The following is a 12,354-nucleotide window of genomic DNA, read 5'->3' as shown; positions in this document are numbered from 1 at the left end:
TGTGCTGGGTCCAGGCAGTATCCAAACAGTCTCTCTGTGAGGAGTTCTGCCTGTTTCATGAGTTTAGACAAAGTAGACAGGAATCTATGGGCCGCAGCGAGACTGCAGCATAGCTTCAGATGTACAGAGCCGAACCTGGATCAGCCTCAGGGAGGGGTAAACAGGAAGCTGGAGAATGTCAGGGATGACTAAGCTGTGTGTCTTAGGGTTTCCAGTGCTGTGAGGAGACACCGTGACCATGGCAGCTCTTCTAAAGGGAAACATTTGGTGGAAACTGGCTTACAGTTTCCGTCTCCATTTAATCACAGCCAACATGGCCGCATGCAGGCAGGTGTGGCGGTGGAGAGGGAATTGAGAGTTCTACATCTTGATCTGCTGGCAACAGGAAGTGAACTGTAACACTGAGCTTTGCTTGAGGATAGGAGATTTCAAAGGCCACCCCCACAGTGACACACTTCCTCCAACAAGGTCATACCTATTGCAACCAAGCCACACCTCCTAATAGTGCCACTCTGTATGAGATTATGGGGCCAGTCACGTTCAAACAACCACACTGTTTCTTGAACGTAATAGCCCTGTTTTCCAAATGGATACAGGGGCGACAAAAAACTACAAGTATTTATGACAACAGTTCATTCATTCATTCGTTCTTTCTTGTCTCATATATTTCATTCTGACGGCAGTTTCCGCTCCCTCCAATTCTTCTGGTCCCCTTCTCCCCTGCACCCTATCTGCTCCTTTCCCCTCTTCCTTCAGAAAAGAACAGGCCTCCCAGGGATGCCAACCAAACTTGGCTTAACAAGTTACAAAAAGACTAGGCACATACCCTCATATCAAGGCTGAAAGAAGCAACCAAATACGAGGAAAAGGTTTCCAAAAGCAAGCAAAAGAGTCAGAGGTGGTCCCCACTTCTACTGTTAGGAACCATGACAACAGTTTTAATGATTTAGAGATATCTGTGGTTTTAAAATAGAAATAGGTTTTCAGCAAATGAATCCTCTTTTTACTTTTCTTTCTGTCTTATTGCTAATCTACCAGTCCCCCAAATACTTAGAAAATTGTGAGTCAATGGCTTTGGGAAGGCAGAATTCCAAAATATTGTCATCTGCATTGCCCTCATTTTACAAATGTTTTTAAGATGAAAATTCCATCACGTAAAGGAAGTTAACCCTTCAAAGATGCTAAATATAGAAATTATTTTACACAGTGAATATAAGGAGTTAAAACTGAGTGGTTGAAAGTTATAAAGTACATCTTAAAAAAAAAAAGAGGCAAAGAACAAAGCAAACAAAACCGCCCATGGAGCCTTTTAGTATTTGAAATTTTGAGTCTACAAGCTGGAGAAAATTCTAGAAGCACTAGGAAGGGGCCCCACTGGACTTAGTTTCTTTGTCTAGTTGTTGAATTAGAATGCTCAATTCAATAATCCATTCTTCGTGTTTCATAGCTGACCTAGACAGACATTTCCATAATGTCAAAAGGAAAATAGGATTTATTTGAACAGTTGTGGTAGGACCCATGTGGGGGAATGTTTTATAATCTTTAACAGCTCCACATGTCCAAGACCGACTGCTACAGTGAACCCTGGTTAGGACATATCGTCTTCAAAGCCTGTGATCATGGGAATTCATGTTGTTGTGTGAAGATGGAGTTTTGTCTCCTTTAAAACGTGCAGCATTTGAAATCTAATGCAGAGTTGCAAAAAAGCTGTAAGAACGGGGTTTATATCATTGTTGACTACAAAAGAAGCTTTAAAAAAATGATACTTTTAAATTGCTCCCTTCCCAGATTTTATCCAGTTAGTAGATGTCCATGAATAGTTCTGTGTACATTCTTACTTGTTTTTATTCTTTCTTGACTAATTAAAACCCAACAGATTGGGTTGTTTCATTAGAGTAGATTGCCCCATTCCCCCCCCCCAAAGGACTTGAGCCTATTTTTAATTGAGTACTAAGCTTCTTTGTTATATAAGTTTCCACCAAAGACTATAATTCTCATAGTTGAAAGACAAAAAGGACAAAAATTGTGGAAGATACTTTCAGAGATTATTCTGACTTTGGTGATGTTGTTTGCTGTGTCTTTTCTGCCTACTGGTATCTATTGAATGGTTAACTGCGGACTTCTGAAATTTGATATGCCTCTGAATATTAGTTATTACAAAGTTCTCAGTGAGTCTAATGTTCATTATTATTCGATTTTAATTTATATTGATTGTATCATTTCTCTGTTTTTTTTTTGTTGTTGTTGCAAGTACAAAGAACTTCTTGCTTTTGGGAGACCATATCAGTATTTACTATATATAGTAATGTAGTATACTACATTAGCATTTCAAGGTAAAAATTGGAAAAGCAACCTAGAATGTTACTAAAAAAAAAAGCCTAACATTTGTTGAAGGTAAAAATGCATGTTGGTTTGGAATATGTGTGCATAGAGAATATACACTTAATTGTTGAGTACAATGAGCATTTCTATTTCTAAGGTGTATTTGAGCAGATAGTGCAATTGATGGCTGTGCTGGGTTCTTGTCATAGCCAGTATTCTATTGCTGTGAGGAGACATCATGAGCACAGAAACTCGTATAAAAGAGACCAGTTTCTCTAGGATCACAAATTATAGGCTCAATGTCCTTTATTTATGGCTAGAAACCAATTATGAGTGAATACATCCCATGTTCATCTTTTTGGGTCTGGGTTACCTCACTCAGGACCGTGAGGGATGCACCCACCCACTGAGACGGTGGGACTGATCTAATGGGAGCTCACCAAGGCCAGCTGGACTGGGACTGAAAAAGCATGGGATAAAACCGGACTCTCTGAACATGGCGGACAATGAGGGCTGATGAGAAGCCAAGGACAATGGCACTGGGTTTTGGTACTACTGCATGAACTGGCTTTGTGGGAGCCTAGCCAGTTTGGATGCACACCTTCCTAGATCTGGACGGAGCGGGAAGGACCTTGGACTTCTCACAGGGCAGGGAACCCTGACTGCTCTTCAGATTGGAGAGGGAGGGGGAAAGGAGTGGAGGGAGGGGGGAAAGGAATAGGAGGCGGGGAGGAGGCAGAAATTTTTTCAATAAAAAAATAAAAATTAGCATTTAAAAAAAAAGAGAGCAGTTAATTGGGTTTTGCTTAAAATTTCAGATGTTTATTCTATGGTGGGGAGCATGGTGGCATACAGGCAGACATGGTGCTGAAGAAGCAGTTGAGAGTTCTACATCTGAATCCAAAAATCCACAGGCAGCAGGAAAAGAGAGAGAGACTGGGCCTCGTTTGGGCTTTTGAAACCTCAGAGTCCACCCTCAGTGACACTTCCTCCAGTAAGGCCACACCTCCTAATCCCTCTCAAGTAGCTCCACTCCCTAACGACCAAGCACTCAAATATATGAGTCTATAGGGGCTAGGGGCTATTCTTTTTTTTTTTTGTAAGACATGGTTTCTCAGTGTGTAGTTCTGGCTGTCTTGGAGTTCACTCTGTAGACAAGACTGGTCTCAAACTCACAGAGCTCTACCTGCCTCTGCCTCCTGAGTGCTGGGATTAAAGGCATGCACCACCTCTGCCAGGCTTGGGGGCCATTGTTTGGTGCTGGTGAAAAGCACTTTGTAGGTAAAGTTCTTTGTTAGCTGTCTTATTTCAATCCCACAATCCCCTGTAGAAGCTTTCCTTTCGCTTTCATCACCCTCATGAGGAAACTGAGGGGTATAGAAGTCAATTGTCCAAATGCTTGTGCAAATGTAAATTTCTGACTGCCACCCGAACCCCAAATTCTTTTTTTTAAAAGATTTATTTATTAATTATGTATACAGCATCTGCCTGCACATATCCCTGCAGGCCAGAAGTGGGCACCAGATCTTATTACAGATGGTTGTGAGCCATGTGGTTGCTGGGAATTGAACTCAGGACCTCTGGAAGAACAGTCAGTGCTCTTAACCTCTGAGCCATCTCTCAGCCCCCCCCCTCCCCAAATTCTTTCATTAGAAAGAGATTTTATCAGTCAGTATATATTCTTGGGATATGCTGTCTGAAACCCTCTTCTTTTCATGGAGGGCCTGAAATAGAGTGCCAGGGACCTTGGGGACTGCAGGGACCTTGGGAACTGCTTAGTAAGACATGGCTCTTGTGCTCAAGGAGCCCCTGGTGGGAAGAGCACAGTGATACCATCTTGTAATGATGGTGCAGGAGGGCATGGAGGGGATGAAGAAAGTTATGGGTACATGGGTGACCACTCTGTGATTCCATTAGCAGTGGTTTTCCTTTGCAGAATCCTGCTGTGGTCAGGGATAGCTGACTTAGTGTTTGAAATATGTGCATAATAAAGGATCGTTTTAATGGCCCAAAGAGAAGAACTAAAAGGCTGGTAGTCTTTCTATGTTAGAATTCTGGATCTGGATATTCCTTATGTGATGACGGAGCATTGATGAGCTTTGGCCGGTCCGTTCATGGAAATTGCTGGTTATGGCCAACCGGTGTCTAATACAATTAATTTTAATACGTGCTTTGGAGATTAGCCAGCTCCATGGGCCAGAATTGTTATAAATTCATGTTGACTCATCAGCATGCATATATATTTCTACAAATTTGAATGTGTTCTGTTATTTCTCTCAAAACATTGGCATTCTCTTTTAATAATCTTACATGAAGTTTGCTCCAAACATAGAGCCCTAAAGCTCAGTGTAATAAATTATTATACAAAAAGATATATAAAGTGATCCCCCTTTGGGGTAGCCATTGTAACATGATGGCTGGCTTTGTGCTTATTTACCCTCAACAGCTAGCCAAACAGAAATATTGTCTTTATGCAGTCTGTAGCTAATCAAGATGTTAGAACAAGAGCTAATATATTTCAAAAGTCTTGATTTTTTTAACTTGGTCCAAAACATCACTATTAAAGCATAAAAATGGTAGACAGAGAAATTTAAAGACAACAAAGGCAGTATTAAAAATAAAACAAAACTAAATTAAAATTAAATAAAAAATTGGAACCAAAGAGTTTCTAAGCATTGAGTTCTAAAAGAAAAACACAGAGTGTGTATATTGGGTTGTCAGCTAAAATAGAACCCTAGTTCATGGACTTTTAATATTACTTGTGGTTGACTAAACAATACATTCCCTCCATACATTCATGTCCTAATCCTAAAAGTCTTAGATGCTATCTTATAATTATCCTAGGTTATTTGTGTTGGTTCAAGGTGAGCATTAAGGTCTTGTGGGAATAGGAACACATGAGTGCAATACGTACGGAGGCCAGAAGAGGGCAGCAGATCCCCTGGAGCTGGAGCTATATATAGGTGGTTGTTAGCAACCTTGGCTCCTGGGAGCTGTGCCTCCAGTCCTTGGGAAGAGCAGCAAGTGCTCTTGACTGCAGAGCCATCTCTCTTGACTCTCTTCTCTGCTTCACTGAGTGGGATTATAGGGAGGCTCTGGTAACTATTTGGATAGAATTTTAATCTGGTAAGATATACATGTAGGTGACAAAGGTTGCATAAGGGGGTGCTATTGAACATTATTATGAATAGGGGTTCCTGCGACATTTCTAAAAAAGTTGTAGGTTTGTGTCTAGGAAAAGAGTAAGGCCGTATATGTGTATGTTTCTCCCCCCGGTGTTGTAGTCTATTCACTGAGGATGTCATACAATGTGTAGATTGCAATCTTCCCTTCTCCAGTGTCCTTCCCCACCTTCCTACTGACCCAACTTCATGTTCTTTCTTTCTCCTAGGCAAAGAGAGACAAAATAAAACAACAACAACTACTAAATAACCGCGTGGAGTTTAGTTTGAGTTGGCCAACTATTCCTGAGCATGAGGCCTGCTAAGAAACGTGACTGATAGACTCAACATCAGTCCTTTAGAGAAAACTGACATTCCCTCTCCAAGAGCTCTCAATTGCGAATAGCTTCTTGTGCCTGGAAAATGCTGCTTCCTTGAAGTCATTCACTACCTCCAACTCTTATACTCTTTCTTCCCCCTCTTCCACATACATTCCTGAGCCTTGAGGAGAGGGGTGTGATGTAGACAGCCCGCTTAGGGCTGAATACTTCAAAGTCTTCCATTCCCTATGTGTTGTTGAGTTGTGGGTCTCTGTATTAACCACTGCTGCAAGAAGAAGCTTCTCTGGTGAGGGTTGATCCATATGATTAGGTCTTAATATATTAGCAATGACTCATTGCTACTTTAATATTATTATTAGAAACGTTTACACACAAAAGGAATATTGTCTCTAGGCAACCATCACAGCAAATGTTAGGTGTGCTGGAATTCCTGCCTCTGGGCTGATGAGGAGCTCCAACCAAACCTTGGAATGGGGGATGTTTTCCCTTCTCATGTCCTCTTTCCTGTCTCTCTATCCTCACTCAACTGTGTTAAAGCTGAGGTTTGATGGATACCTACCAAGAGATTCTGCAAATGACATTTCTTCTCTGAATTAATTCATTCACTTTTTGTGAACTCTTCCTATGTGCCAGGTGTTGAAAGATAAATATGGTGGCCAAGACAGGATTAATATACAAAGAACAATGTGTCTGGTTGGAAGAAACCACTTGATGCTTCAGCCTCTTTGCTTTAACTACAGACCTCCATGTGTTATGTACTCCATCCTTTAAATACTTCAGTGTGTCACTATCCCATTTCTTGTGTGATGTTTAGTATCATTCTCTGAAAAACAGAACCTTCAACACTATGAATATAGTATTTTTTTCTCTACCTTTTATCAAAGGGGCTAAAATTGAACATGGCGGCCATGTTTGATAGACTAATGTTGACTTTTAAATTGGAAACAATTCCAGATCAATTTGCTGTTTTAAGAGATTAGGATCTATCAGAAAGTACCATGGGAGAATATGATGCCCTTAAATGAGAAGGGATATTATTTATTAATACTGTTGAAAGGTCGTGGTACCAAAGACATATGTGGAAGAATAAGGTTTCAAAGTTACTGTGTTGTTTTAAGAAGCTATAGTTTATAAGTCCTAAGACACTGAATTTCCAACTTCAGCATTTGTAGAATGACCATATTTCTCACCAAATCCCCCTTCTGCTTGCAGAAATCAGATAGGGCTAGGAGAAAGCAGAGGTGCCAAGAACAAGGCGTGCAGATTCAGAGGGGATGCTGGAACCTCTGCACACTTGGCCTATCAAGTTAGGCCAGCTGTTCATTTGTTTCATGTCCAGGTTTGGAATTCACCCAGTTGCGGGCCGAATGCCTGGTCAGCTTAATGTGCTTCTTGCTGAGGCGGGAGTGCCCTATGATATTGTGCTGGAAATGGATGAGATCAACAATGATTTCCCAGGTAAGCAGTGGAGAAAGATGATGGCATGCTTTAAACACCCTTAGATATTAGGCATGAAGTGGTACTACATTTAGGATAGGATTGTGGGGTTAGTGAAGACCGAGAAATTCAAGAGTAATGTGAATATAATAGACACGAGGCCACAGTTAGATGAGCGAAGGCTTTTATTTAATGAGTTGCAATGAATTTATCAAATGCACCGTTGAATGTATTCTTTCACGAGAACTGAAGGATGCTGAAAGTCCTGGGGCATAGTGCACATGTGAATCTGGAACCTGGATAGACCTGGCTATTGAATCCAGGTCCCTACTCTGGTAGCCTTGAACTACACACTCACCACAGACTCCTCATTTACAGAAGTGCTTCTGCGGATGAGTGCGTGGTGTCCAAAATGCTAGTTTTTCTATTGTACCAAGTCTTGGTCAGTGAAGTAGCTCATGTGTTCTTTCTCTCCTCTCCTCTCTTCGTCTCCCCTCTTCATTTATAAGTACTGGGACTTCATAAGATAAGACACTGTACTTTATAGCTGTCATTGTGTTGATGTGGAATGGTGATGATGTTTGGCCCAAGATCATGTTTGTTAAAATTAGACCAGTTCCCTCTGGCAAGAATCCACTGTAAACTACACACACACACACACACACACACACACACACACACACACACACACACTGTTTATTAGAGGAAAAAAAACAATGAAACAGTGTGTATGTCTAGACGCACATGGCATTATGGCAGCATCCTTAGGTAATTTAAATTATAGTCCTTAAAGAGAGAATTTAGGTCATTTTAATTTTATGCTCCTTTTTAAATTTAACTGTTGTTAAATTATGTGTAAAACCAACCAGTTCCAGGAATTATGGACACAGCTTTAATACAGTACAGACTTTTAGACATTGTTTTTTTTTTTTTGACATTAGATTGCATCTTAATTGGTCATTTTAAGAGTTGAAAATGGATTCAGATCTTATAAAATCATGTGAATAGCAAGATAATTTGGAGACAATAAACGAATTATAAAGTCAGATTAGGTAGCTCTGATGGGAGGGTAAGCATCATAGAGCAAGTTTTGGTCAGGATGCGAAAGCTCTGTGCAGGTCCTACTGCTGGCTTCTAGCTCGGTGCCGTTTTCTGGTAAAGCTATGTGTAGCATAAGTGAGCCTCTTACAAGTATTTAGTTTTGTTTTTGTTAATAAATCACTATAATTTGCCTAGAAAGAAGTGCAATGCCCCACCGTGTTTTATAATTTTTGTCTCTCCTCTCTGTTTTCAAATATAGACACTGATTTGGTTCTTGTCATTGGAGCTAATGACACTGTGAATTCAGCAGCTCAAGAGGATCCCAACTCTATTATTGCGGGCATGCCAGTTCTCGAGGTCTGGAAGTCTAAACAGGTACATCTTTAGACTTACGTTCATTCTCACGATCAAATGCCACTTGAAATCTATACACGCAAAACATTCGTAGGTTGTTAATGAGAATTGGGGATGCTCTTCAGGAGTCTCAGGATTGCGAGCATATGGGAGGGCCAGGTCTCCATGTCCAGCTTCCTTCTGGTCTCTAGCCACCATAGAACCCAAGTGAATGCTGCATCGTGAGTAGAACCAGATGAGATTATGTGGCTGGATTAGCAAAAATCTGTTAGCACAGTTGAAGAAAGGGCTGTAAGCAATTGGAATGTGTCTGGCCGAAGTCCAGATTGAGTCCAGTGAAGCAGATGGCTTCCCTCTGGGACAGTGATTCAGTATCATCGCCTTCCTATACCAAGACGAGCACATTTTTTCCAATTTATTTTTTATGGGGTATTTGTATGTTGTTATGGACTGTCTAACAGGGAGGTGATTTAAAAATCCCAACAATAACATGGCACGAGAAAGGATACTTCGCTTATGCACACGGCTCCTGAGCAAAGCTCACTGCTAGATTTTAGAGAATTCAAACACTCTTAAATGCTCTTCTGACCCAGAAGAGGGACATTGCTTTACTGCTCTGAAGCCATGCTTATATTGTAAGAATTACAGCAAGGCTGGGGCCAGAGGGGTACTTGGCAGTTAAGAGTGTTTACTGCTCTTGCGGAGGGCCAAAGTTCAGCTCCCAGTATCCACACTGGGAGGCTCACCACCACCTGTGACTAGGGGTCCAGCACCTTCCAGACCCTAAAGTTTGCATTTGCACATCCCACCACATACATATAATTAAAATAAGATAAAATATAACTTAAAATGAAACTATAGTAACAATGTATATTACCCATTAATTTTGTTTCTTTTGTTGCGAATACATGAGTTTAAGATGTACTGCTTGAGATGAGTGAGTAGATTCAAAATGTCCTTGCTCACGTAAGTATGGCATATATATATGGCATATATATATGGCATATATATATATATATATATATATAATCGTATAGTAGTCAATACTTGAAAGACTTCAAAATCGCATTATTGTACCTTAGTCATATAATGTGTGAGCACATTTTCACTGCTTCCAGTTTTGAGTAGATTGTATGTTCCAGAAGACCATTCAGAGGCTTTTAATTTCTTAAGAACCAATTTGACATTTGCATGATATAAAAATCTGTAATAAATGTCAGTATGTATATCTGTGTTATGTCAGTGTTTCTCCGTCAACCAAGCCCATCATGGTCCTTGGCTGATTTCCTCTATTGTATTAGTTCCATCCTCGAGAAAAATGACTCTGACATGTCTTTGCCCAAGAACTTTCTGATTTACGCTAAAGTGATAGACAAGAATCATACCGTTTTCCCCACTCAATTATATCTATGTTAGAATTTGCATATGGGAGCTTATGTGCTAAGCTTGTTTTCTTTAGCTTATTCATCGAAAAATGGATGACCTCACTGTCTTGTTTTTCTGATTAGAAAATGTTGTTCTTAGACTTTGTAGAGAAAAGGGCAAGGGTGAAAAAAAATCACTGTAATCTTATCACTTACAGATAAACTTTTAATAAGAACTGTCTTCTAATGGGCATAAGAGTATGGTTAAATATGAGCATTAATGTAACATAAATATCCATTTAAAAATAATCGGTACTGAACAATTAATAGTGGGACAGGTCTTTTTTACACCCGGGAAAGAAATCCTGTGTGCTATTGCACAACTGGATTCTATGAGTAATGTCTTGTATATTTCACAGAGCTGGAATGGAGTAGTTTGATTGTTCCCACCATAAATAAATACATGACAAACGTCAGAGGAGGTAGACATGGTTTACCTGACTTAAGTATTGAATCATACCCACATGCATTGAGATACCTGCATCCTATAACTGTGCATTTATATTTTCCTATGCATATAAATAAATAAAAGTAAAAAAGTAATGTACACTTAAGTACAACAACAAAACCAGGGAAAGGCAATACTTTGCACCTATCATGTCCTGTTGAATAGAATCTCTTCTCTCTTTGGTTCGTAGGTCATTGTCATGAAGAGGTCCCTGGGTGTTGGCTATGCTGCAGTAGACAATCCGATCTTCTACAAACCCAACACAGCTATGCTTCTGGGTGATGCCAAGAAGACATGCGATGCTCTGCAGGCCAAAGTCCGAGAATCCTATCAGAAGTGAATGTGAAAGAAGACCAAGCTGCTGTCTCCAGTTGCAGGAACAGATAAATAAAGCACAAGTGGATGGCAAAGGGCTCAAGGCCCCAAGAAAGCCCCGCAAACCAACAGATTTTCAGGACCAGCAACCCTGGTCCTCAAGAAGCATCAAAAATCCTCACCATCTGCCTATTTCAACATCTGCCTATTTCTAGTTTCCATTGCTAAAAGGCAAAAGTATTTTATAAGGAACGAAAGAACAGCCTCATTTAATACAACCCCTTTGGATTTTAAAATCTCCTTTCAGTCACTAGAAATGAGTTCAGAAGTTGAATGTTGAGGATTTCAGGATGTATTTTGGTCTGAAAAATATTAGACAGTGTGAACATCACAGCCACCTGTGTTTAGTTTTTTTCTTTCACCAAATGTGACTAATTTGAAACTTTTTTTTTTTTTATCAACTCCTGGCCTGTCCTTTTGCGTTTTATCCACAGTCTAAACAGTCATACCAAATCTGCTTCAGGTTACCAGGCTGTACTTTAGAGTCTAGATTCCAAAGATCTATTTTCTCACTTCTATTTTAATATGTAAAAGGACTATATAACTTTCAGAGACGCTGGAAACGATCTGCTTGATGTGTTCAGTAAAATGTAAACTTAAAATTAGTTGTATTTTTAAAAAACCACATTGTCAACTGGAGATTGCTCCAATTTCAATCAATTTATAATGCGTGATACTGTATTAAGTGCTCTTGAATGGAATGCAGCCATTTGACTAATAAATAAGTTCATCATGTTTTTCAAGTGCTGTAGACTTCTCTCTGGTGACAAAGAGCGGAAAGGGAATAGTACTACTCATGATAAACACGAAAGGAAGACCTAATAGGTAGAATTAATCTCTCTTCATTGTTGAGAAGACTCAATGGTTCTCAAAACCATAGTGATTTTTGAGGTCATATATCATGTGATTGTACTCAAAAGTGGCAACTGTTGCAAAAAAAGGGGGTCCTTTGTTTGTCCCCTCTGCCTGTCTAGCTTACACCTGAAATAATCACACAGAAACTGCATTCATTTAAACACTGCCTGGCCCATTAGCTCTAACTTCTTACATCTTAATTTAACCCATTTCTGTTAATCTGTGTATCGCCACATGATTGTGGTTTACCGGCAAGATTTTAACCAGCGTCCGTCTCAGGCAGGAGACCCATGGCGTCTGCCACTCTGCCCTTCTTCCCAGCATTCAGTTCTGTCTACTCTGCCTACCTAAGTTCTGTCCTATCAACTAGGCCAAGGCAGTTTCTTTATTCATTACCCAATGAAAGCAACAAATAAACAGAAGGAATTCCTACACCAGGCAACAGTATCTTTAAGATATCTTTAAGCCATTATCTTTAAGAACCTGTAAAAGTCATGTCTTTTATAGAAGTCTTTGAGGCTTTATCTTTATTTCAAAAGTTCTTAAGTAGAGACAAATGTGGAACGTTATTGGGTTCTGTCTCTCTGTGTACTCCA

At 40.0% G+C, this 12,354-nt stretch overlaps 1 protein-coding gene across 1 annotated transcript in view; it reads left to right on the top strand.

Annotated features, from left to right (window-relative positions):
* Nnt (nicotinamide nucleotide transhydrogenase) overlaps nucleotides 1-11,646 on the top strand; it is an 89,183-nt gene extending 77,537 nt beyond the window's left edge. Inside the window, exons 18-20 of the mRNA XM_026783718.1 lie at nucleotides 7,054-7,282; nucleotides 8,562-8,677; nucleotides 10,719-11,646. Coding sequence (XP_026639519.1) covers nucleotides 7,054-7,282; nucleotides 8,562-8,677; nucleotides 10,719-10,868 — 495 coding nt within the window. The 3' untranslated portion in view covers nucleotides 10,869-11,646. The remainder of the gene's footprint in view (nucleotides 1-7,053; nucleotides 7,283-8,561; nucleotides 8,678-10,718) is intronic.
* Nucleotides 11,647-12,354: the final 708 nt, after the last annotated feature.

This window comes from Microtus ochrogaster, chromosome 19 (genome assembly GCF_000317375.1).
Source record: "Microtus ochrogaster isolate Prairie Vole_2 chromosome 19, MicOch1.0, whole genome shotgun sequence".
Classification (NCBI taxonomy): Eukaryota; Metazoa; Chordata; class Mammalia; order Rodentia; family Cricetidae; genus Microtus; species Microtus ochrogaster.
The sequence above is the reverse complement of the archived record's forward strand: the minus strand, read 5'-3'. Positions and strand labels throughout refer to the sequence as shown.